Below are 27,573 nucleotides of genomic sequence, written 5' to 3' on the forward strand. Positions count from 1 at the left end.
TAAGACAACCTTTTTTTTTTTTCTTCCGATCAAAAAGTTCAAAACAAAATTAGTCAGAGATCCATTTAATTAATTTCCAGTATCTGAAAAGTACAAGGCTTTTTATTTTGTATTTATAATTTTCTCATAATCTCTTTTTGGGATCAAAAACAAGTGTGAATCTTTATCACCTAACGACCTCCCCAATTTAGGTTTTATTCCGAAACAACAACATCCCCGTTAAGGCATTCTAGTTTCCTCATTTCATAGGGTAATAACAGGGCTAGTTGCCCACTTTTCTACGAAAGGCATTGTGTTTATTATTATAAAGAGAAAAAGAAAAGGGAAAGGAAAATAAGAAAATATGCACACACACACACACACATAAAACAAAAAAATTTCTTCTTTGAAAAAAAAAAAAAGGGTTAAATCAAATTTTGTATCTAATTTTAACAAAAAAAAAATTAATTGCTATAAAATATTACTTTCACCTAAATACGTCATAAATTTATTGAAACTTAACTTAATTTGATCACTGTACTTCTATAAATATATTAATAAATTAAATATTATAAATTACTTATTATTAATCTATAATATACTTTAAAAATAGCGAATTTTCTATTATTAACTTCTATAAAACTTATCTATGAACGGAGATCGTTGATAGATTATCTCCAATGTATCAAATATTAGAAATACAAAATAACCCCTTACAAGCAAGGCAAAAGAATCTGAAATCAAATTACAAAAAGAAGAAACTTGAATAAGCCACTTGACAGCTTACTCATAACTCACTCTCTTCATCCTTCCAAATCTTTCTGGTACTAGACTAACTAATGTTGATAAAAATCTTTCTTTTTTGTTTGTTTTAATCCGGCGATAATTTATAACAAACAGAATTTACAGACAGACTATATATATATATATATCTTTAGTTTCCCATTTACATCAGCAGCATTTACTTTTTTTCCAGCATCATTTTTCACTCCTTGTTTTAATTTTCCCCATGACTTCATAGAAATAATTTCATGCTCGAAGTCAACAATATCCCGAGTATTCTACAAAAAAACCATGCAACAAATCATCCAAGAACAGCAGCACATCAGCTTTGAATCACACTAAAAGTTCAATTCCAACAATTTTCAAATCTCTCTCGCCTCCTGCATGACTCCTATTTTCACTCTCCTTTCTTAGCTCTAACATTCTGCCTTCTCTTTAAACACAATTCTGTAGAGAACACCTCCAAGATTTCCTCCTCCCCTCCTCGTAAGCGATTTCCTGCCCTAGCACATTCTCCCCAACTATCTTTAAGCCTTCAAAAACCCTGCAAATTCCAAAACGAATCACTCTTCCTTATTTTATTCCTTGTTATCATCTAACTCATACCTTCTCCCTCCACAATACTTACGTCTAACTTCTACTCTTAGTTATTACAATTGAGTTCAATTTATTATCATCTACCTAATTTGGTTTTAAATAAATAATTAGTTAGTTCAATTGATAAACATACCAATGTTTTAATCAATTCAATAACTATCTAGTTTTAGAAACAGTTCACTTAAGGTTTTGATTATATAATACCCGAGCCCAAAATTTGATTCGGAATTAATTTTAACATTCTAAAATATATAAAAAATTTATTTTTAAAATTAATAAATTTTAATTTAATAGAAAATTATGAAAAAAATAGGTTATGGATGAAATTAAAAATAATTTTGAAAAAAGGATGTAAAATTTTGGGTTTTGATGGTGTTTTTGAAAAAAAAATCGAAAATTGAAGATCATAGTACAAATAAAAAAAAAATTTACTACGTAGGACCGCCTAATTAGCAACCTTGACGAACCGAAACACGTCGCGTGACAAGGCACGCTGACGTAGGTGCCATGCGGGATGTCACGCAGACGATCCGCGTGCTCTGCGATAAAACGACCCAGGATCGATCTCGCGCGTGTAGACGACCTAAATTTGTTCTCCCTTTAAACGCGATTAGACGGTCGAGATCAAATCGTAATGAATGATGCAGATTCATTTCTTCTTTAAACGCGATCGGACGGTCGAGATCAAACCCAATGAACGATCAAGATTCGTTTCCTCCTTATGTGCGATTGAACAGTTAATATCAAACACGATGAACGACCCAAATTAACGCGGGATAAATATAAATATTCGTATCACACTGAACCCAAATCCTAGCCGTCAGTCTCCTGCTGGAAAAGAAAAATTAGTCGCCGAAGAAGAAAGTCGACCACCAACCGCCACTGCACCGGTGGCTCCAACCGCCAAGAAAGGTAAAAATTCTCTTATCTGTTCGGAATTCAATTTTGAGCACTCATGTGGCCATATCGGAGCAAAACAAACGGTTGGTAAACCAAAAATCACGGACAAAGTCCGACAGCGCCGCCACGAGCAAAACTTGCAACCTTCTCCAATGAACTTCTTTCTATTTTTCGTTTTGTACAATTTTTTCACCGTTGTGTTCACCGTTCTGTTTTTTACAGGTTAACTGAAGAAAAAATCCCAACTGCGAAGGTGAGCCGGTGAAACCGCAGCACCCAAAAAGATTCTACCACCAGTAGGTTTCTATTTTTTAATTTTTTCAACCAATCGAGACCTTCAACGTATTTTTTCATATGGATATATATAAAGGCGGCCGAAACTAGCCAAAATCGGTCAAAAACGACCATGCCGAGGCAAACTGCCGCCGCAGGCGGTGTTACCGTCCTTTCATTAATTATTTCAAATCAAGAGAATCAAAATCCAGATCCTAATCAATAAGGAAATTATAAATAATTCACAACCCAAATTCCCTTTAAAAGTCAGTAAAAATTATCCTAAAATTGTTTAATTATTTATCTTTTGTTTATTTTTTTAATTTTTATTTGTTTTTTTTGAAGTGATTTTACCCGTAACACTATTGAACATTCTAAAGTATTGTATAAGAAATATAAATCTTAACTCTATTATTTCGATTTCGCATTTAATTTATAACTTTATTTTCATTTAAATTTTAAATATTTACATATTATATCAGTTAATAAATTATTAACTCACTGACTTTATGTTAAAAAAGATTGAAGCTATCCAAGAAAAACTTAAATTGACACCAAATTTATCTATTCGGTAGATTCTTTAAATTATATATATTCAAATATATATATATATAATTTATTTTTAAAGAACATTTATTTAATTTTAACGAACTTAAATATCATGAAAATGTAACATGTGCACATAAATATTTAATAAACTCATAGTTTACAGTATTAATTATTAAAAGATAAACGTGAATTTTCTGTTTGAAGAATTGATTGAAAAAGAACCTTTTCTTTTTTAATAGTAATTTTAAAAATGTAAATTCTTAAAAGAAACTAATCTAGCATGAGTGTGTGTCTGTGGAGAGAGAAAGAGAAAGAACAATCAGTTGATCATTAATAAAATGATGAAAAAGAGTAGTTGTGGAATTGATTGAAAGCAATTTGAGCGGTAGATCTTCAATGTCCCACTTTAAGCAAGACAAAACTGTTGCTTTCAAATTGAACACATTCAATACGTATATATATACATGTAAAGAAAAAGAAAAAGAGAAAGGCATCACGGCAAGAAATAAAAATCTTTTGGCTGCCATGATACATAGAGGGGTAATAGACGAAAGTAATGTATGTGTATGAAGCAAACTGTAAAATAATGTAGAATTCATTTACTAATTTGAACTTAATTTCTTCCAGAGAACATATAACTGTATTATAATGATAAAAAAAAAACAACAATTATAGAAGTTCTTAAATTTCATCATATTTATGTTTAAAACAAATATAAAATTTTTTATTAAACTTATAAGTTCATTCGATTATACATCAACGACATAAATCATAACTTAATTTTGCATATTTATAAGGATTGTAACAGTTCTTGAAGTCAATTATCATGAAATTAGTTTTAAAAAATTATCTATCAACCAACTTGTTAGAAAAAGGTACTAACCACTACACAATTAACTTGTTAAAAAATAAACAATTGTCTACCAAAGAATTAATTGATTATGAATCGTATTGAATATCACACAACAAATACATACATATATATATATGTGTGTGTGCATATGGGACGTAGAAAACTTTAGTTAAATGGTATTAACTGCTATATAATTAGGGAATCTTCTTTATCTTAGTCCCATAAGAATCCCAGTTTGGCAATAGCAGCAATTCTCTGTGATTAAGTTAATCCCTGGTACTAAAAGTCAAACTATCTTATTCCATTTTTAATGGAGATTAGAATCTTGAGAACCACATGAGGAGAGAAGATTCCCTCATCCGATAGACCCACGTTGCCGACCCCTACAAGATTCCACTCGTAAACAAGAAAGTAGAAGGCATCACAAGCCCCTAACGTACAAGAAGGACCCGCCCTGCCCCAGTTTTGGCATGCATCTGATTAGAACCCTTGTTCAGATGATTGATCAATCATCATCGAATATCATTCCTTTTTTTTTTTTTTTTCTTTGAACTAAAAAAAGGATATCATTCATCGAATATCATTCTTAGTTATCCATCAATTTCGTGCACATAATTATCAAGGAACACTAAACCTAAGCTAACCAATCAACCAAATTGATTTATTGGGTACCCAAACTTGATGTATGCATGTCAATTGTTTAAAACCTAGACAAAAAGTATGAACCATTAAGAATAATGGATCACATATTATTTTATTTATCAAATAGGCCCACATGAGAATTTATTATTACTAAGCTAATATTTCTGTGTGTGTGTGTGTGTGTGTAGACTGCCATTTTATGATAGTTTTTCGTGGTTCAAGTTGAATCTGTCCTAAATTATTTAAAAATATATCATCCATCATTATGTCAAAATTTAAAAAATTCACGAAAAAAAAATTGGTCTTAACTGAAAATAAGTGAACTCTAAACTTAATTTATAATATCATATAATCCTTACTAAAAGAACTATCCTTGAAAATAAACTAATAGTAATTCATAAGAAGAAATTCTGAGTAAACTAATATTAACACAATTTAAGAAACTTAAACTAATACCCACTTGTTGGTGAGAGATTTGATGCGTCTTTTTCTTTTACTTGTGAAGATAAAGAAAAAGTTATGACATCTTACCTCAGCTGATAAGATATCCACGTCCAGAATTTCACCAATTCAATTGGAAATATCATCCGGAAAGGTAAAATTAAATGTTGCGATACTATATTCAGTGCAAGCATTAGAAACTTACCATCTGATGGACCCCACACTTTTTGATCAAATCACTTCATTCGTTGGATCTTCTGACCTTTATAAGCATGAGAAATTCACCTGAAATGCAACATGTTGTGAAGTATAACTATAATAATCTAATATTATATTTCCATGCGAGGGAAGTAAGGACTCAGTGCAAGGAAATCCGATAAATAAGAAAGCAGTCATTACTTCACGAAAGAAAAAGAAAATTTCTTGTAAAATAAGCTTGCCATATTGGTTTGATTACTCAATAAATAATTCAATCAACCCCTATTTTGTAGTTGGCCTAATTACCATTTATTTTCTATGATTTTTTTACACTTTAGTATTTTACAGATTTATTGTTTATTTCATTTAAAATTACTAGTTTTGTAAACGATTATTTTTTAATTAAACAAAAAAAATGTTTTAGTCAAATTTTGGGAAGGAGAAGAGGAAACTTAAAATATCATAGGATAATAGTTTAAAAGAACTTATTTGTAAATAACGACAAAAAGAATTAGATCACATCTCTATAGAACTGTAATTAAAAAAATCAAATGGATACAACAGCATTAAGTAAAATCACACAGGATGAAATTAGAATTTACTCTTGAATAAAATATTAACAGGAACGATTATAGAAGAAAGTGTCACCAGCTCCAAAGAAATATGTTGCAGTCAAGGCCCAGGACTCGGAAGACAAAGTTAAAGAAATTTAGCAACCCCTTGAAAGACTTACCTATATAACCACCACCAGAGTTGACAAATACCTAGATTTGCATAAAGGCAGTTACGAACTCATGATTTAAGAAATCTGTATCTGCTACAACTACCCTCCTTCCTTTCATGGACCGTCACAGATTGCAGTCTCTATCTTCATTCATGGCCAAGAAAGGCCATAAAACAGTGCTCACCTTTCAAAAACATTGATAGCTTAGTCCCTTGAGCGATTTACTGTGTAGCCTTTTTTCTGGTCCATATGGACCACAAAAAGAGCAAAACCAACTGAGAAAAAAAAATTGTCCATGACACCATCTGCATATCTTCGTTTGGAAGTGTTCCAGTTATTTGTGGCTCTTGTGCCCCTTTTACAGCTCCAGCCGCCATGTCCATGTTCCATTTAATATTTTCCTTATGGGTCCTTTTGTCAGCGAGCTGCTGGTGTATGTGCCTTTGTTCTACTTCATGGCTCCCACATAACTTTCTTCGACAAACAAATAAACAGTTTGTACAAAAGACAGATCATTTCTGGGAGTTTCAAGAGGAAACCAACAGTTGGGTTCAAGTGCAACTCCCTTATGATCTGTTCTCTTGTGTTAATAATAACTGTACCAAGGTGGGTTTGATTGATCGAAAAACAATCACTGGAGAAAGGAAATATGACTCTCACAAGAGCTTGAAAAAGAAAGATGGTGATGGTGGAGGACCAGAGGAGAATTCTGATATTGTTCTGTCGCAAAGGAAAAGAATTTCCTTGACAAAAATGTCTGAAACATCCATCTGGGTAACAGGCGAAAGTGGATCAATCTATGAAAGATTTTGGAATGGAGTCCAATGGGTCATAGCACCTCATGATTTGCCAATATCAGCAGGTCGTGCAATCTCAATTTTTATTGTCAACCAGACAATTCTAGCCTTGTCTGAAGTAGGAAGCCTTTACCAGGTACAACCATGCACCCAATTTCTATACTGCAAGTCTACGAATGCACATAATTAGGCCAGCATGTTACATATTACCTAAAATCTGAACTGTATCCATCGCACTATCTTCTTTTCTTCCCTGAAGTTTCATAAAGTTATAGTGGAAGAGGAAAGTGCGGTTTAAGTGATATCAGATGATATTAAATTTCTCCTATAAGAATCCTGCATCCCATTTTAGTGTTAACATATCTGCTACTCTGCTAGGCAGACAAACTCCAGGTAATGGTAACTATTTATTAGACTATATAACTTGACTGTATATACTGATCCCCTAATTTTTCTATTTTATACACTTTCCAGATGCAACTTAGTGAGAGTTCACAGCCAGTTTGGGTAGACTTCACACCTATACTCTCTCAAAGCATGCATCAAGAAGCAGATCAAAGTCCAGCAATCCAAATAAAGTCTGGTGTTGTTTCACATGATGGAGTGTGAGTATATGAGGAATTTACAATTCAACTTGTAAGTTTTTACTTCAGAGAATTATACATACCAGAAGAGCCCTGTTGACTTATTTCACAGCAAAGCTCAGTCGACCTGTAATGCTCCAGACAATATTTCGTTCCCTTTTGTTAAACTATATTAATTTCACTCATTTTCCTGCTAGGAGAGTTTACTTCTGCACAAAGAATGGATTGCTTTTAGAACTAAATGAGGTTGAGCCTCAAAGGTAAAATTTCATCTATCCAAATTCATGTTATCATATCTAAAGTTTTATGCCTTGAAGTTTGAACTCAAGTAACTATTTTGTTATGTAGATTTTAGTGCAAAGACAATGGTAACTTGGATATTTTTTCTATAAACATAGAACAGGTGGGTAAATCACGGCCAGCCTCCAGGTGCCTATGTTGCAGGAATAACTGATGCTGCTAGTATTAAAACAGAAGTAGTATATATCATAAGGTGATCTTTCCCTCATTTGCTCTCAGCTAAACCCCCTGCCACCTGACACATTTTCACACACACGCAGGCCCTTATAACTTCAAATTCAATATTTAGTCCTTAATTCCGTGAACTTGAAGTTGTAAAAATTATATGTAACTTAATCAGGCAAAAATATATTAGATGTTATTAATGACCATGTAATTGTTACTAGCATAAGCTAAATGTGAAACTACTCAATGCAGTTCCACAGGTGATCTATACGAATATGAAAGGAGCTCAAAGCCACCATGGAGAAAACATATATGGAAAGATGAAACAGCACAAGATAATTCTCTGATGCCATTACTGGGGTATGGTTCACGTGGATTAAATGGAGATCACTCCATATCTCTGTTTCTTCTAACAAAGGTATTATACATGCATCATTAATCAGATGATGATAACTTTGCACCATAACATAAGTCATTAACCATCCAACTTACATGTTTGAATAACAAAGGGAACACCATCTCAGGGGCATCCATTTCACATGGATATAACTGCATAAGGGATAGTCACTAGAGGGTCTCATGATAATATACCTGCAAAACAGGGTCATCGCAAGAAAATCACATGATGAGGAATAGTGCAATATCAACCAACTTCAAAACATTCAACAGTGTTTTTTCCTTTTATGTTATAGAATAAAAGTGCTCATCTGCATCATAAAGAGAGAAATTTTTTCTTTGACATATCATAGGGAGAGACAACTTTCAAACTTCTGAAAGGTTTGAAAATGATTGAAGCTTGTTTAACATGAAAAGTAAATCCCATTATAGAACGTGAATGAATATCCATGATATATAACAAAACAAAGTTTTTGGTGCCTGAGAAACAATTGTAAATGAATATCTGTACATCTCATTACTTTCCTGTACTTAATGTTATCCTCTCACAAGATTCGTGAATATCCAGGGTGGTAATTTGGTAGAGAGACAATTAAACAAAAGAAAATGGAAGTGGATTACCCATGGACGTCCGAAAGATCATCATCTGACATCAATTACACGAGTTGTGCAAGATGAATTGATTGAAAATTTCTTCTCTCTGTTTTTCACTACATCTACTGGATCTGTTTTTGAATATCGAATACCAAAACATTCAGGTGAGTTCTGAAAGCAATGTGAAGAAATCATGTTTTCATTTTTAATGTCTGTATGATAACTAGACTTACACAGAGAACGCTTTGCAGTATTTACATGATGAAAAACTGACTTCAGCTATTACTTGCATTCAGTTCAAGAGGAAATTTAGAAAATATGCCTCCTAATTACAAATAGCGGACTGGTGTGTACGTTTCAAAATCAAGAAGCCTTATTTTGCAATTTGCATCCCAGTCTTTAAGAAATTAAATAGGAAACCAGTGTCATCTGCCTTTCTACAGAAGTTCCACTGGAAGGTCTGAAGGAAAGAGTAGAGCTTAGAACTTCAAATGGTTCTGGACGCCCATGAGTGTAAAATGGAGGGATTAGAAATAAGACAGAAAATTCAAAATCTTAATAAAAAATTAAATTTCAGCTGGATGGCTTCTTTTCAGTTGCTTCAAGAAAACACTCTCGATAATTGAATGACCACTTAAAATGATATACAGGATAGAAAAAAAGCAAAGTGGTAGTGAAATTTTTTTAGGTAATGAAATGCCCACGGGATGACAAGAAAATTTCAAAGAGTAGTTGCTTATTAGAAGCATTCATCAGCACCAAATCTTTAAACATGAAAAGTTAATTGCTTGAAAAGGGGACCAGTCAACCTTGGGGATAAGCAATCATTCAAACATAAAAAAGCCTCTAAAATGATCCCACTCTTGAGCTTCAGTGGTCAAAGCAATGACAAATAGCAACACAGTTTGGGTGTCAGGAGATAAAAAATAAGCCTCTAAAATTCTTTAATTAGTTCATAGTTTGACAAGCCTCCCTCAGTTTTAGGCTCCAGACGACTGAAACAACAACCCGACCATCCTGGGTTTGGCAAAGATAATAAGATGCAAAGTCCTAGTATATAGTCCACCTCATGCCAAATAAAGTCCAAGAAGGAAGAGGTTACTAGTTGTTTAATTACAAATTATAGATTTCTAGCATGTTTAAACAAAAGAACATTATCCTAACCATAAATTTCCTATGCAAAAATAGGTACAGTCCAAGAGAACCATCTCGAGCGATGGTTAAATCACATGCATCCACCTCATGCAAAAGTTGCAAGAGGTCTTGCCGGACAGCAATTTCAGGTCAGCAGAATATTGTTCCCACTGGATGATGGAAGAGTTGCAGAACTACATACATCAGGCCTCGGTGGAGAAAATTCAGGACCAATTCATCCAGTTAATCACCGAAGAAAAGCGTCAATTAAGTATGTGTGGTCAATCTTAGATGCCCCAGAGACTGAAGGATGGAATGCAGAATATTGCACAGAAGAACGTGGCCCTACAAATTGCATTATCGGTTCAAAAGATGAACCAAATGGTCAAAGTAACAGGAGATCAGTGACAAGAAGGAGAAGAGGTAACCCAGCTCAAGAAGATTACTTATCTCCAGGTGCACCAGGGATTAGAATGAAGGAAAGTTTGGAAGAGTATAGCTTTCCAGATAACTGGATCAACAAGCACTATCGTCTAAGAGTGATGCACAGAGGCAAATCATTTTTCCTAATAGCAGATGGTGGTTTGACTTTTGAATATCTTTACACTGAGAGTGTATGGCTTTGGCTGAGGCATGATTACTCAACAGCTATAAAAGGTGCGCTTGGTAGTTACAATGGAAGTTTATTTTTGGTTGACGCATATGGGACTTTGCTAATTAGAGAAAGAAACAAGGATGACCTAGTTTGGGTAAACTGCACTGCCATGAGAAGAGGGAGGCAAATTAATGGAGGTCCTCCATGGGATGTACTGCCAGGTAAAATCATGAAAGTCACAGCAGAAGATGCACTCTTCTTTGTGAGCAAAAACGGCAGTTTATTACAATTCACAGTAAGTTGCAAAATGAAACGACTATACCTACTGGCTCATTAACTTCTAACTCGAAACCCATACATACATAACTAGAGAGGGAATCACAATGCAATCTCTCTTCCAAGTTTCTAAGCATGAGGGTGATATTTTCAAAATATATACCTCTACCTCAAGTGAGAGCAGTTATTATTTATCTCTCCTCTTACCTTTCCACAATATCACATACATTCTGATTAACAATTGAATTTTTTCTGTAGGTTGCTCTAAGAAAGTTTAAATGGAAAGATTGTCAACACCCTCCAAATACCAAAGTTGCATGCATAATAGATCAGGAACTATTCAGAGACAATTTAGTGTTTGTTATTGGAATGAATGGTCGACTATATCAGTATAACAAAGTGACTGGATTGTGGCATGAGCATCACCAGTCTCAACATTTGATTCTATCAAGATTGCCAGGAACTGCTATGAGGCCATCATTGCAATCATTGACAGGCTCACTTTTCATGCTTATGGAAGATGGAGGACTAGTTGAATATCATTGGAACACATGGGATGGGTGGAATTGGGTAGAACATGGCACTCCATCTAAAAGTGTGACCTTAGTCAGTTCACCTGGCCCTTGCTTTCAAGGTAATCAATTGTTTTTGGTTGGCTCAGATGGAAATGTGTATTTGAGGTACATGGACCAGCTGACGTGGAGATGGAAAAACTGTGGTTTTCCTAATCTTGGAAAGATAATAACTGAAGATCAAATGCAAGTTGGAGGCGAATATAGGGATGACGTTTGTATTGACAAAGATTTGGCAGCTAGCTTGGAGAAGGATTCAGGAGAGCTCAAAGATGCCCAAACAAACTGTGACCCGAAGGTCAGTCTGACAAAAAACTTTAGTGCTAAAATACTTTATATGTGAAATTTGATGCTGAATCTCCGAAATTTACTCAGGTGGCATCTACGAGACCAATTCCATTTTCAGAGGATTCAGTAATCTTTGAGCTAAGAGATGGCAGAGTAAGTTGTCACCCTTTACAAACTACTTCCATTTCAAATTTTCCTGGAAGCAATTCAAATTAAAAGTTGGCATCCAGCTTAGTAACATCTACACTTGAAAAAAAAGTGCTGAACTTTACACAACAAGCACATGAAACCTATAGTACTAAATATTCATGAACACAACATACAAGCAAATACATCAACTTGTTCATAAATATCTCCTGGAAGAAATCAAACATTGACAATAAGAACTGGCCTCAAATACGCAAGCTAGAAGACATTAAAATATGAGAAACTGCATAAATAAACAGACAGAAACTTAAATAGGAATATTCTTTCTATACAAAATTCATTAACTTCTCTCAAGCTTCAAGTTCAAGAATAACTTAAAGATCAATAGAATTCTGATGGAACGTGCCAAATCTAGTAGATCCTTTAAGAAGAATCCTAAAGCATAAAAATAAGGCTTCGCTAACATCATGATTTACTGGCAGTTGGCAGAAATGCAGCAAATAGAGGAGACACAATGGATTTGGTCTCGAATTATTGGCACTCCAACAAGCTTATGCATAGCCGATTATTGGACTGCTCTGGCATCATGAAGTTAAGAGACTTAGTTAAACTTGAAAATGGGAAAGCATCGATATACTGCTTCACCGTCATGAAGCTAATAAAATACTGAAGCTCAATACACAGCTTGCATCAAGAAAAACCAATATAAGCAATCATGCCTTATGTTCCTTTAGTATAGAGATATATAGTAAGGAAGACAAACAAGAGGAACTTTATAGACCACTCAGCTCTCTGTACAGTGAAAGAATTCAATGAAAGGTACTATCTAATATATCATCAATCAGCAGGTATATTTTTCCACGAGGTAAAGGCTTGGTGATAGGGAAGTTTCAAATAGAACCTGACACTTGATCATTGAAGAACATGAAAAACCTATGCAAACACAATCCTAATCCCTATACATTTCAAGCTCCTTTCAATAATTATAATCAACGAAATTTTCATCAGATATTAATTTCCCTAAATGTGAAATGTATCTGGATGGTTTTCAAGAGTGATTATCAGGATGGTAAATAGTATGCTGAATTATGGTACTTTCCTCTTGCTTGGATAAACCGCCCATGCCAAGCAGAGTAATGTTTAATTGAACTGATTTGCAAGGGCATATTTAAAATATTCTATCATAATGTGATCATTCCATAGGCTCACCCACGTGTTTAACCTACTCAGTTAGATACATCTCTCGACTGAGCATATATCAAGTCCTCTTTCCCCCTATTCTGCATTGTTGTCTACAGAATAGTCAACACGAACACAGCAGAGAGAAAATAAAAGAAAAAATATACTGTTGGTTTTGACTCATTTTACCAGTAGCACCGTGACTCAAGGTTCTGGTTTACTACACTGAAAATGGCATTCCATCCGTAAATCTTTTCATAATCCTCAAAACTAACAAACAAGAAGCAACCACACACCAATAACTTTTGCATTCTTCTTCATATGAGGTAACTCGACATAAATCACGATTCACGGCAAATGATGGAGACGCTAGAGCGAATTTGCTTCTTTCCAAGTTAAAAGCATGTAATGAAACAATGACGAGCATTGAACAACCGGTCGACTCCGATTTCAGTAGAAATCAATAAGATACATTGCTCATGGACTTGAAAACTACAAGGAAAATTAAGGAAAACCAAAACAAGCGAAATTCTCAAGACGCTTGATTAACACTGAGCAGCAAAGCAAATTATGCCAAGATTTCATAGTTCCCGCGAATAGAATATGTGAAATACATTGCAAACAAATAAAAAAGAAAAATCATAACAAACATGAGAAGCAGCGGAGGAATTATATAAAAAATGATAATCAAATATACGAAGGAGAAAATCCAGGTATGTAGATTGTTAATGAGAACTTACTGCAAGTGCATTCAAATCGAGTCGTCTGCTCCATAAGACCGGGAAGCTTTACATGAAGGAAATGGCGCCGTTGCAAATTTTCCGAAGGATCTGTGTATTTTGTATGAGACACTTGTGTTGATTGGGCCTCGGCCCATTTATGTTTTTAATGGGGCATAACCGTAGAATAAAATGATGGTGAATCAGCCCATTTAAGACTACTCTTTTTTCAGTTTGGGCATTTATTTATTTTTGACTTTTTCAAGTTTCAACTCAAATATTGTTATTTGAGTATGATTATTCATTTAGAAGGTGAAGTTTGGTTGTTAGTCATTCATATAACATTCTTAATTTACTTACATGCATTTTTAAAAAATATTTTGTTACATAAAATCACTGACAATCAGACATTATAAAATTTGAAATTAAAAATTTTTTAGATAATTATTTATAGTAATTTTATTTAAATAAAAATCAAGAATATACGAACAAAATTTAAAATCATAATGTCATAAATTCATCCATTTTTTGGGTCCGGGGGCACAGTAGTGGTAAACACCCTAGTCTGAGGTTTTCATTGCTCGATTTCGAGCCCCCGTGTGTTACGAACGTATTCGGACTAATTAGAAAGGTTCATTACATTTTACTTAAAACAATGACTAAAATTTTACTCAAGAGTCATAGTCTGGATGTGTCGCATAATACCATATTTAACACTATTACTTAAAATTGAAGTCCACCCGCGCAATCGAACAAAATGTGAAGTTTAGTGATTTGATATTTCCTTCAGACCAGTTCCGATAAGCAACGATGGCTCGTGATATTGATGTTGTCATATACACAAACACAGATATATGTTAACATGTATCACAGAGCCCTCTAACCAAACAGCTTGGGTGAAAGAATAATGTAATGGAAGAGTATTTCATAAGTTACTCACTAAGACTATATTCAAGAAGCATAAGAATATCAGATAAATCCGCCAGGCGAGCTAGCATCATAGAAATCAGTAATCATCCTACTATAATCCCAAGTTACTACGCCCCAAAATTAAGAACCAGCACCAATTAGACAAAAGTATATGATTCAAAGAGGAAGTGAGGAACATTAACCAACCACATTTCCAAATACACATACAGTGAATCTCAAATAGAAATCTTTCGAGCAAAATATGACACCAGAGCCCTCATCAAAAATCCATCAGCCCTCACAATAAATAAAGAAAACATCAGTACCTCCTCCTAGGACTCCTCGAACGATGCGAACGGCCAGATCTGCAAGCATTTTCAAGTTAAAGAAACATGCTTCAGATTCCAAAGACGAAGCCATAATGCAATAATGACAAACTTGAGTACACCAGATAAGAGGAACGTGTTCACGTCAGGTTGCAGAAATTTCAGTCACAGTTCAACAAATACACAAGTAGATCAAAGAGTTCTATATATGACCTCATATAAATTATCCAATCACACTACTGAACACAACCATAAGCAAGCACTTAACACCAACTCTTTTTGTCCAGCAAGCAAATTCTAAGCATGGAATTATATTCTTACACCTTCTACATCCACTGACAAAAGCAACTGTCACTTATAAATTAACACGTATAAGTCAATCTAGATGCAATACCAACTGCACTTTACCATACATGTAACTTTATATAATCTCAAACTAAATAAATTTTAAGGTAGAATCTCCATCCGGCATCTTTCTCCATATGTGATGAATAAAATCACAGCAGAGAATATGAACATCTTAAGAAAGAAAAAAAGAAAAGAAGAATCACCAAAGTCCGCACAGGAGCAAACCTCATGTTCTTTCTTTTGTAGGGTCCAACACTGGGTCCGTTGCTAAAGGCCCAGTCCACGTAGATTGTCTTTGTAAGTAATTCAGCTCCATTCATTGCAGATATTGCATTCTGTGCTTCCTCAAATTTTTCATACTCAATCAACGCATAGCCCTTTAAAAACAACACAAATCATTAAAGGAACACTGTTGATAGACTTGCCAAAAAAGAATACCAGGGAATGAATGAGTAGACATCGTCTCACTTCTCTCTCCCAAAAAAAAGAAGGAACTTTCTCTCTTAAGCAGAAAGAAAGCTTTACAAATTAAGACAAGAAACCAAAATACCTACGAGGTTTCCCTAGATCCTCTTCATTGTTGAGAAGCCGACCATTAAACAAAAAACTCATGATCTGAACCAATAATCTCTAATGCTAGCAAAAGGAGACACTATGCGGTTAAAAACTCTCTTGTTCCTTTCTTTCCAAGTAGCCCAAAAGAGAGCCAACAGTTTAGGAAAAGACAAAGACAAATCCCATGGTTACTAGCCCCAACATACCAAACTAGGAGATTAGAAAAAGCAGTACTTAACTGTTATAGTACAAATAAAGAGCAGCACTTAACTGCTAGTATACAAATAAAAAGCAGCGATATACAGTTACTTTGACAATTGCCCCTGTACTTCTTTTGAACAAAAATGATGTCATTCAAAAGGGATAAGAAGAAGTTGCCATCCACTTACAAACAGTTGGCATAAATTTGTGGCACATGTTTTGCTATACAACACCATCTTCTTAGAATGAGGAAAAGGGAACCACAATAAAATGGGAAGAGCTCTAGTTAGCAATCTATGTATCTGCTGCAACTGAGAAGATCTTATCTATCTACTGTGAATCAGAAATCAAGACAGAATCACCTAGAGTACCCTATCCTTAATCTAACCAAGCACTAATTGCCCCCAAGAACATTTTGTGCCACCAACCAAATTGCATGGATGCCAACTCCATTCACAAAAGGTAAATTCTGAAACTTAAGCCTGACATAATACAACTACCTAAATCAATTAGCTCACACCACGACATGCGCAAAAGCAGTGATAAAACCCTTGTCAACATGTATCAGTACATCTAAACAAGTTGTGCCCTTCTAAAACGAATGGGTAAAACCAATGCCAACGACTTGCAAAGGTCAAAAGTCAAGCCTCAAGAAGAATCTTAAACATCTTCATGGACTTATAATTTTTGAAGCAAGATGATTACCTTAACAAACCCAGTTCGGCGATCAAGATTTAAATGGAGATTCTTCATTTCCCCAAACTCACCAAATGCATTCTGCAAATGATCCTCTTGTGCCTCTTCTTGTACACCAGTAACCAGAATAATCCATCCTTCAATGGCTGCAAATATTTCTTTAGTGAGGCGTATGAAAACAATCATTTCCAAGAGAATTTCAAAAAAAGTTCTACAGCCAGCATAGCTGCCTTGTATTGCTTCCTATGCATAACACATCAACCAATCACCTACAATAAATCTCATTTCTCAAGAAATGAAGCGACGCTGCCTGTTGGTGTTAATCGTGCACAATTTTACTCGCAGAAATAATAACATTTTACCCCATGCCATGATAGTCATAGGCATCTTATGGAATAAAATAATCTGTCTTTTCTAAAGGCATGATCAACAATGTAAACCAGATTCATAATCACCTATTAACCTAACAAATAGGAAGGCAAATGCGACGAAGGGATTACCCACCTCCACTCCAACAAAAATGATGTCACATACAAGCAACTTACATCAAACTTACTAGTCATCATTCAATAATTAAACCATTGAGATATAAATTTGCTTCAATATCTATAGATTATTTTGAGCTACAAATCACTCTCTGAGACGATGCTCTACATCTTTTTAGCATCTAATTAATAGCTCATTTATATAGAAAAAGAAGAATATGTATCTTCAAGGCTCTAGTTATCCTCATACTTGTGCCAGAGGCCCCTTCTTCATTAATTACTTAGTCTAGTAGAAGTGATCTTCACCAAGCTCAAACATACTCGTACTCTCAAGTTTATATGTTATCATACAGACAAAAGCTTAAATATGAGGGAGCAAATCACTTTAATGGAGATTTAAAAAATAGCAAGATGAATTTGCAGAAAGTTCAAGCACATTAGCGTACTTACCCTCTAATTATCCCAACCCCAATTCTTTCGTGATACCAAGCATTTTCAATAACTTCGGCTGAAATCATTCGTTTAAACCCCAAATCTATTCTCTTTCTTCCCTGAAAAACCCTAGCTAGCACCAAACATATATCACTCACAATCATCCAAAACCCTAGAAACCGTAACACCAAACTAAGTCCAACCAAAAACCCTAGAACAAAAGAAGCAAAAAAAAAAAAAGTAGACACGTGAATCTACGTTCATACGTATATAGTTATAAAGTAGAGGGATGTGGAAAACTAACATCGTTGTGGGCCAGGGCCGCCGTCGGAGCCGAGGGAATCGAAGTCTCGGGAAGAGAGGCGGTTGTGGCGTTCGGCATCACCCTCCTCGCGGAATCCACGGCCCTTGGTCTTCTTGGGGGCTAGTGAAGAAGACGCACCGCCGGTGATTGCAGACTTTAGCTTGGGAAGCGGGGCTCGCGGCGACGCATTTCCGTCAGCCGGACCATCCTCGTCCATCAAATCGTCCTCGTCGGGCTCGAAATCCACCGCCTCCACGTCCGCGCTCGCCATCCCTGATGTCTCTCACTCGCTCTTTCTCCCTCTGTGAAAGTCCCCGGTTAGCTCTCTGTCGATAGAAGGGGTTTTAGTTTTGCGATGGCTTGGGGAGCACGATTTTTCTCTCTCTTAAAGTAGAGTCAAGAATCAAGATTGCTGCCTTCGTTTATAGGACGGGTACCTGGGCCTGAGAGGGTTATGGTTCGGATTATCGGGTTCGGGTTATCGGTTTCGGGTTATTGGTTCGGGTATTTAATGAATTGGGTTTTATTAAATCGGGGCCTTGTAAATTGGTTGATTATCAACCGAACATGGAGTAAGAATATATTTATTTATATATGTTATCTTGTTTCTGTATTTTTATTGTCTTAATATGTATAATTAATTTTATCCAATTGAAATGAAGATAATATTTTAAAATATAAAAATTGTGACACTTTAATTGACCTCACAATAATAATAACTTCAAGAATATTAATATCGTACATTTTAAAATTTTATAATATATTTTTAAAAAAAAAATTAATAATTATGTATTAAAAGTTACGGATTACTAAGTAACTTAATATTTGTACGTCAATTTTGTAAGGTATGCATAAAATTTAAGTCAATATATGCTCTCGTATTTATATTAATATTATAATTATTATACGTATATCATTTAAATAATAATTTATTAATTTTAAATTTTATTTTTAAAAAAAAAAATTAGTAGAGAATTTTGTGAATTGATATGTCAATTATTATTTAAAATATCGTGAGTTTAAATTAAATTATATTCACGAACTTATTTTTAATATTATGACTATTAATCAGAATACGTGTTTAATTTGAGTTGGGATCGAGTTAGCGAAAAAGATTAAGAGATTGGGACGCGTTCAGGTTTGACATTCTAAACCCAACCCAGTATATATATTTTTTTAAATATGTATTATTATTAATATATGTAAAAATTTTGTGAAAAATATTAATATTTTTATATAAAAATTATTTTATATATATAAAGAAAATTGATAATAAATAAATGGGCCGAGAAAGCCCAACAAGCGGGATAGTGTTGCAAAAGACAAGGGAAGGAGAAGGAATTAAGACAAGAGAGAATGGCGCCAAGGCTTGTCGGGGAGCAACAAAACAAGACACGAAGAGGCGTCTCGTGTTCTTCCTTAATTTCACCTTGCAAATACCAAATTTAAAATAAATAAATAAATAAATAAAAACCGGTCGCCTCTCCTGTCTCTCGATGTCTTATAGGTTTTTTAATACATAATATTCTAAATAATTACCATATTTTAAATAATTAAAATAAACAACGAATTTTATATACTCAATACAATAAAACTATATATTATTTTATAATGATTTTAGTGAAACTATATGTTATTTTATAAAACTTTATAAAATTAAAGACAATATTATATGTACAGAAGTGGGGGCCACGATATGACGTATCATGCATTTCAATATAAATTTGGTGGCATATTATAAATAATTGAATGTTTTTTAATTTCTGATTAACATTAATTTTTCTTTTTTTTTTTAATGAAACTCACATGATTGTTTTTTTTTTGTTTTTTTTTTTTTTTCAGTGTACTGAAAAAGTAAAGTAATGAGTTGCAAAAGAAAAAAAAAATTAATTGGTGAATCATGTAATCAAAATAATTGTGGAGACAGATTATAAAAAAATAATAATAAATAAATAAATATATATTGGGATCAAATCAATTGATGTCATGTGAATTATATCAATACTTACACACACACACATATATATATACACACACACTACACGTATTTATATATATATATATATAGTCAGATATTAATTTAATGTGAAGAAGAAAAAATGTTTGAGCTTTTTTTTGTAATTGTGGGAAACATTTTAAATTTTATGCTTCAATCAAAATTTTAAATTTTTAAAATTTATTCTTGGTACAATTTTATAATGGGTAAACTTTCATCCTTTATTATTTATATAGTATAGTTTAATTCAAATTTATAATAAAATATTTTATTATTTATATCGTGTATTAAAATTTGTTTAAAATAAATATTTTCAATTGACTATAATTTTAACATAAAATTTTTAAAATAATGGATGTTTAATAATTTATATATATGGTGTTAACTTTTAATTGATGAGCCATCCTTTTCATATAATATTTAGATATATATATATATATATGTGTGTGTGTGTGTGGATTCAGATTTGTGTAATTTACTAAAGGGTCGGGTTCGGATCTTTAAAAAAAAGTTACACCGAACCCGACCCGCTTTCACCCTTAATTTTAAATTATATATAAATATTTAACGTATTTATGTATGGGTTGGGTTGGGTTGGGTGGGTTCCAATTAAATCAGAATAGGCTAGCGTTGAAAAAGGTGGGCCCCACTTTATATAAAAGGACAAAACTAGCCTGAATTATTTAAAACTTTTGGATTTGAATGATACGAAATTACCATTTTACCCATGACACCCTCTAGAAGACAGCGCCATAATAGGAACCAGGAGAAGAGCAGACTGGGCGTCACTGACCCAAAAAAAAAAAGAAAAAGTCTTACAACAGATATTTATTTTATTTTATTTTAAAAATTAGGATTTAAAAGAAAAATAACTTAAATTTAGTATATTATTTTTCGGAATATAATAATAATATTATATTTTCTGAATATTTTAAATTACCCAAATATATCATATTAATTAAATTTTTTTACTATAAAATAAAAATAAATTCTATATTTCAAATAAATAGAAAATACTAAAAATAAATTATAATAAAAATATAAAATTATCATATATGTCAAAGTTTGATAAATAATTTTAGTAATCTACCTTTAAAAAAACATATTGTATTGTCATTTTTTAATATAACTTATAATTAATTAATTTTATTACATTTTCGTTAAAATTTTACGATATATATGTATTTATTAAAAAATATATATTATTATTACATACATTTTTATATTACTTTGATTTACATAAAGTTATATTAATTTATAAATTTAAAATTATTACTTATATATTCATTATTAATTATAATTTATACGAACATTCTGTAATTTTATTTTAAAATTTTATTTAGTGTAAAATATTATATTATTTTAAAAAATTTTAATATTATTAAAATATATTTGAAGTAATTAACGATAATTAGGAAATTAAATATTATTACTTAAAATATTAACAGCAGACAATTACACTGCCGTAAAAAAAAAAAAAATTATTAAAAAAAAAGAAAAAAGAGTGATGAATAAAAAAGTATGAGATATGAGATAATCAGACGGTTGAAGATTTGGGGTATCCATGTGGGGTCATGCACATTAGTAGTACCCAAACACTATTTCTCCTGCATAAATCAAATCTAATTTTAAATTACATCACTCATCACGGTACGGTGAGAAACAACAGGTTTGTCAGAACGATGGCAAGTGAACGTGCACTATTTCAAACTTTTCTTCTCACCTACCACGCTCCTTCCTCCGCGCGTCTCGACATTCGCGCTTTAAATTAATTACTGTCCGTAATTTTTTTTTGTAAATTACCCCCGCCCACCGTAAAAGCTCGTATTTACTTTTTAATCTACCAAGGTAATTTTATTGACTTAGTCAACGCCCGTAGTATTATTTGATTTGAACTTTATAATATACACACATATATAGAAATTGATTTGAAGGATGTTGATGGGCGTTTTGTTTGCCTTATTGGGATTTACTAAAATTAGGTGGTGGATGATGTAATAATTTTATTTTATCATTAATTAAAATACACCTATGAGTTTATGGCTTGTTGGTAAGACGTGAGATTAATGGTCCAACAATTGTGTTAATATATAGTATAAAAATATATATTTCTTTTAGTTCTTACCTTATTTAGTATATAAATATCATATTTAATACAAAATAATATATATTAATTTTATGCTATATCAAAATTTAAATTTAAACATATACTATGTATAAGAACATTTATAATTATTGTGACAAAAACTTGCTAATTTATTTAAATCATTATTTTTAAATTATACGTGATTTATTTATAAATAAATCAATTTATTTATATTCATTTGATGTATTCAATATTACTTTCAATAACTGACACTTATAGATAGCTATATTTCATTATCCGTTATTTACAAATATAATTTATATAGTTGCATAAAATATTATTTTATGTAAATAAAATTGTATCAAAATAAAAAAAAAAGTTAATAAAATGATATACAAAATTATCAAATATTAGTTAATGACAAGAAATTGAAGAATGAATCAAATGTGACGAACAAATATGTGATAAATAATTTATATAGTGTATAATTTAATAAGTTATAAACAAGCTATAAATAAATCATATAGAATATATAATTATACTCAAATCATATATAATTATTACGTACTATCATATTAAATTATCTTATTAATTAAATAAATTATTATTGTTATTTATATCATTACATGAATTTTATTTTTATACATTTAAATTTATTTTATATTATAGAAGTAAATAAATAAATATTACATATATATTTTTAAATATAAAATTATTTTCGAATAAATGAATAACACGGGTTAATTATCCATAATATGTATGTATATATATATATATATTAATTGTACATGCATTTTAAATTTTGAAACATTGTATCCACATCATCATTTTTCAAAATTCAAAATATATTTACAAAATTTTTCCAAGTATGTCAATTTTTTTGAAACATTTCCAAAACTATCAACTTTCTTAAAAAAAAAGGGTAAGAAATACATTTTCCACTTTAATTACATACCATCATATGAAAATAAAAGAAAGATGGAACTAAATTTAAAGGCTAAATTCACAAGGAAGAAATGTGTGTATGGACGAGTGTGTGTGCATAAAAAGGAGTTGGGGAAGAAGGGCGTGTGTGGGGTAAAGTCACCAAGTGTTTCCTTTTCAAGGTTTTGAAGCAGATCTGAATCTACTCCCCCCACTTACCCTTGTTTTCTCCAATTCTGTAAAGACAAAAACCCAAGCAAAAAAAGCCAGAGCGACGCAGAGAGAGAAAGAGAGAAATAAAAAATCAAAAAAGAAAGAGAAAGAGAGAGAGAGAGAGAGAGAGAGGTTGGGGGTGAGGGGGAGGGGGGGGGAGTGAAAGTTTTACTCTCCCCAAGACTGCTGCAGGTTTTTGCTGCACACTGCTACCAAAAGTTTTGGTCTTTTAAGTGTTGAAAATAGAGAGAGAAAGAGTGGGAAGTCAGACCAGAACCACCTAGCAGAGCTCCACTCTCTTCTTCCGTCTTCCTCTCTGTGTTTTTCTATCTGGGTTTATCTCTTTTGGTTTAATAATCTTCGTCGTCTTCAACCTCTGAACTATACTGTACTTGGGTTTTTTTTTTTTTTTTTTCTTTCTGTTTGTTTGGAGGGAAAGAAAAAGTTTCACCTGCTTTTATTTCGGGGTTTCTCTGGTTTTTTTTTTTCATTTTAATTATGATAGTTTCTTTTTATTGGATATCATTATGTTAAAATAATAAGAGCATAATAATAAAAAGTACCAAGTCACACCCATTATTGATTGCCCTTTTGAAACAAAGTCCAACTTTCCACTCCTTACCCTCTTCTCCTTATCATTTAATCTCTCTCTGTCCCTCAGTCTTTACTCTTCACTCTCTCTTTCTCTCTCTTTCTCTTTCTCTTTCTCTTTCTCTCTGGAAGGGAAGCTTTTTCTGGAGTGGGTGACAGTGGTTGTGGAGTTCAGCAGCCATGGATTCCTATGAAGCAACAAGAATGGTTTTTTCAAGGATCCAGAATCTGGACCCTGAAAATTCTTCGAAGATCATGGGTTACCTTCTTATACAAGACCATGGAGAGAAGGAAATGATTCGTTTAGCGTTCGGACCGGAAGCTCTGATTCATTCTTTGATTGCTAAAGCCAAAACCCATTTGGGAATTCCTTCGAACACTTCATCAACACCTTCGACTCCTTCTTCTTCTTCTCCATCTCCCTTTCAGAGACCTAATCCTCTTGTTCTTAACGCTTCTGGTATCAGTAATAACGTTAATGGCTTCGACATTACAAACCCATCTTCTCCTTCTACTCACTGGCCTCTCACCGATCTTCGCAGCCCGACTTATGCTAACATTGTTAATGGAACCAGCAACCCTGGTTCTGGTTCTGGGTCTTTGTCGTCTACTACCGTATCGTCTTTAACCTCTGCATTTCCTTACTATAACAACGCTAGTAGCTTTGCTGGTAACTGCAATGACTTCATTGATGATTACCAGCTTCAAGATCAGCCTTCTTTTCTCAACGACTCCAAAGCTGACGATCTATTCGATCCGCGTCTTGATTTAGCTGTGAGTCCGGGTCCCTACGGTGAGTCTCCTTTGCACAGGCGGAGCTTCTCGGTGCCCGGCATGTGTTTCGGGTCGGAAGATATGAACTCCGGCTTCGGCTGGAAGCCGTGCTTGTATTTCGCCCGAGGGTTTTGTAAGAACGGGAGCAGTTGCCGGTTCCTTCATGGGGATTCAGCTGATCCTTCCGCCATTGTTGGTTCACCCAGCAAGCTCAGTGAGTTTGAACAGTGCCAGGAGATACTCAGATCAAAAGCTGCTGCGCAACAAAAGCTGGCTGCGGCTTCTCAATTCATGGCCGGTGCTTCCTTCCCCTACAACAAATGCATGAACTACTTTTTTCAACAACAAAGTGACTCCCAAAGGTGGGTATATATATATCTATTTTAAGTATATATGTATTTATGCATACTTCTATATATCTTTGTACATATTGAGATGGGTTCATGCTCATTCTGGAGAAGTTGATGTTAATGGAGTTGAGTCTTCGAAAATTTGGTGATGGGTTTTTCAATGTGGCACCGTAAATGCTATATTACAGATCAGCTGCAGCTGCATTGATGATGGGGGATGAGCTGCACAAGTTTGGGCGGTGTAGACCAGAAAGGAGTGATTTCTCTGCAATGGGATTAGGAGTGAATCCTGGGTCTAGACAGATATACTTAACATTTCCAGCTGACAGTACTTTTAGAGAAGAAGATGTATCCAATTATTTCAGGTAAGTTAGTCTGGATCACACCCTTTTCTTCCATTTGAGCTTTGACCAATTTAAAAAACTGAACTTTTATTTTCTATTTTCCATCTGGTTAAATCTGGTTTCCCTTTTGTGGGTATGTTTTGTAGTATTTATGGACCAGTTCAAGACGTGAGAATACCATACCAGCAGAAGAGAATGTTTGGGTTTGTAACATTTGTATATCCGGAGACAGTGAAGCTCATATTGGCCAAAGGGAACCCTCATTTTGTCTGTGATTCTCGTGTGCTTGTCAAGCCTTATAAGGAGAAAGGAAAAATTCCAGAAAAGTATAAGCTTAATCCTCACCATAAGCCTTCACCATTTTCAAGTTGCCCACTTTCTGCATTAATGGTTTCTTGTTAATTGATCAATTGTAGGAAGCAACAGCACCAACAGCAACAGATGGAGAGGGGAGAGTATTCTGCGTGTTCAAGCCCTTCAGCCCTTGATTCTTCCCGCGAACCATTCGATCTCCATCTTGGTAAGCAAACAAGCAAGAATTCTATTCGGTTTATATCCAGTTGTAGCTGTGAAGTATTGTGAACTTTCTTTTGGGTGCCAACGCAGGAGCAAGGATGTTTTACAACACTCAAGAGATGTTGTTGAGAAAGAAATTAGAGGAACAAGCTGACTTGCAGCAAGCTATTGAGCTTCACGGAAGAAGACTAATGAATTTGCAACTACTAGATTTCAAGAACCATCAGCATAATCATCATTATCATCATGGTTTATCTAGTGGGTCTCCCATGCCTTCTCCAACTCTGGCTACCACTCCCAACAATCAAATCCTCATTTTTCCTGCTGATAGCATTGATCAAGAAGTCCCAGAAGGTTAAATATCATCAGTCCCTAATCAACATTGCCATTTACATTTCCTCCATGATTATGTACATTCTTTAAGATATTGATTCGCATTGTATGGATATATTAGAAAATGGTGGCAGCCCAGTTGCAGCTTCCAAGGCAGAAGCTGCTGATAAGCCGCAACAGCAGCAAGAAGTGAAGATAGCTTGTAATCACAACAATGGAAATGGAAAGAATATTGGTATTAAAGAGGAAAAAGCTAATAATGAAGAAAATGATCTTCCAGAAAGGTGTGAAACAAGATTTTTTATCAGTTAACATTTTGTTCTTGTCGCAATCTAGTATCTTGAGCTCATTGTTTCTGTTGAGTGTTTCTTATTCTGATCGTTCTTATTATGATCGTTTACCAGTTTAGAGCACATTCTCCCTGATAACCTCTTTGCATCGCCAAAAAAGTCAGCCGGTGAACATGTCACAGCCTTCTCCACAGACACTGATGAAAAATGTGCAACTTCAACTACATCATGTTCTTCTGATAACCCTTCCATGCTCACTTCTGCAATGACTACTCCACTTAAATCATGTTTTCTTCAAATGTCCAGGTACTTTCTCTGCATCCAAACACTCTTTGCTTTTCTGAACTTATAGATAGTCAGGATAAAATTTAGTTATAATTGTTGTTGTGTTTGGTCATAAAGGTTCCCTTCTGGGCATGGAACCATTGGCATGTAGTTGGCAAGAAGTTAAAGCATGGCCAGCAATTGGGGATTGACTCTGTTAGGGTAAGAGGTTATATGATTAATCTTTTATATCTAAAGAACACTATTATGCATCTGGGTCATTGTGGTTCCATAAGTATTAGAATATAAGATTTATCAATTAGCACCCAATTTGTGATGTTTGGCTATTTTGTGCTGTATTTTTGCAGATACATACTGGGAAGCATATATACTAGCAAGGAAGAAAGTAAAAATTTGAGGAAAAAAAAAAGAAAATCCTCTAGCTGTATAGCCAAAACTATACCCACAACAAAGAAGAAAAAAGATCTGTAGACAAGATCTCAGCAAGATCACCATCATCGTCAATACATACTTCTTACAATGAATACATAATGCATAGGTTAAAGACAGATGAACTGATTTATGGGAGTGGGGTCTCTCCTTTCCTATATAGTGTATTGTGTACCTCTCTCTTTCTCTCTCTCTCTATCTCTATAGGTGAGTGTGCTGGACTGGACCACTCAAGCAGCAGGAAGCAGTCAGAAGTGCAGAACAAAGACTAGTAACTCTTATTATCATCATCATCATCTTCATATATTGTAATTTACTCTTTTTCACTTTTTTTTTTTAAAGTTTTACTGTTTACCCTCCTATATATGTGAGGTGAAAAAAAGAAATTATAAAGAAATGAACTATGTTCAGAGGAAAAGAATAGATTTATGTCAGTGTATATGTGTATAAAGATAGGGCAGTGGTGTTAGCAGAAGTATAACTACTATACTGATATGGAGA

At 33.6% G+C, this 27,573-nt stretch overlaps 3 protein-coding genes and 1 long non-coding RNA gene across 6 annotated transcripts; 2 read left to right on the forward strand and 2 right to left on the reverse strand.

Annotated features, from left to right (window-relative positions):
- Positions 1-4,435: 4,435 nt before the first annotated feature.
- Positions 4,436-6,081, reverse strand: LOC148266594 (uncharacterized). Its single transcript, XR_015817559.1, has 2 exons — positions 5,949-6,081; positions 4,436-5,302 (listed from the first exon to the last, which is right to left on the reverse strand). It is a non-coding gene; the product is annotated as an uncharacterized LOC148266594 (long non-coding RNA).
- Positions 5,989-12,648, forward strand: LOC110811859 (uncharacterized). 2 transcript variants are annotated; one of them, XM_088215004.1, is made up of 10 exons: positions 5,989-6,872; positions 7,211-7,341; positions 7,518-7,580; positions 7,724-7,813; positions 8,038-8,203; positions 8,750-8,939; positions 9,964-10,799; positions 11,039-11,650; positions 11,728-11,793; positions 12,270-12,648. In XM_088215004.1, the coding sequence occupies exons 1-10, from the start codon at positions 6,315-6,317 to the stop codon at positions 12,375-12,377; spliced, it is 2,820 nt and encodes a 939-aa protein (XP_088071130.1). In that variant the 5' UTR covers positions 5,989-6,314; the 3' UTR covers positions 12,378-12,648. The 2 variants fall into 2 exon arrangements, with proteins under 2 accessions (XP_088071130.1, XP_088071131.1); XM_088215005.1 differs by having other exon boundaries at positions 6,855-6,872; positions 7,211-7,372.
- Positions 12,649-14,608: 1,960 nt separating this feature from the next.
- On the reverse strand, positions 14,609-18,346 carry Y14 (RNA-binding (RRM/RBD/RNP motifs) family protein). Of its 2 annotated transcripts, none has more exons than XM_022038485.2 (4): positions 17,942-18,346; positions 16,730-16,866; positions 15,472-15,645; positions 14,609-14,959 (listed from the first exon to the last, which is right to left on the reverse strand). In XM_022038485.2, exons 1-4 carry the CDS (start codon positions 18,210-18,212, stop codon positions 14,927-14,929), a joined length of 615 nt encoding a protein of 204 aa, XP_021894177.1. In that variant the 5' UTR covers positions 18,213-18,346; the 3' UTR covers positions 14,609-14,926. The 2 variants fall into 2 exon arrangements, with proteins under 2 accessions (XP_021894177.1, XP_021894178.1); XM_022038486.2 differs by having other exon boundaries at positions 15,494-15,645; positions 17,942-18,344.
- A 4,971-nt stretch (positions 18,347-23,317) lies between these two features.
- Positions 23,318-27,506, forward strand: LOC110811852 (zinc finger CCCH domain-containing protein 46-like). Its single transcript, XM_022038448.2, has 9 exons — positions 23,318-24,887; positions 25,064-25,240; positions 25,366-25,545; positions 25,636-25,739; positions 25,826-26,089; positions 26,190-26,352; positions 26,473-26,664; positions 26,761-26,844; positions 26,991-27,506. The coding sequence occupies exons 1-8, from the start codon at positions 23,932-23,934 to the stop codon at positions 26,792-26,794; spliced, it is 2,070 nt and encodes a 689-aa protein (XP_021894140.1). The 5' UTR covers positions 23,318-23,931; the 3' UTR covers positions 26,795-26,844; positions 26,991-27,506.
- The last annotated feature ends 67 nt before the right edge of the window (positions 27,507-27,573 follow it).

The sequence above is a fragment of the Carica papaya genome, chromosome 3 (genome assembly GCF_054855325.1).
Source record: "Carica papaya isolate Zhongbai chromosome 3, ASM5485532v1, whole genome shotgun sequence".
Lineage (NCBI taxonomy): Eukaryota > Viridiplantae > Streptophyta > Magnoliopsida > Brassicales > Caricaceae > Carica > Carica papaya.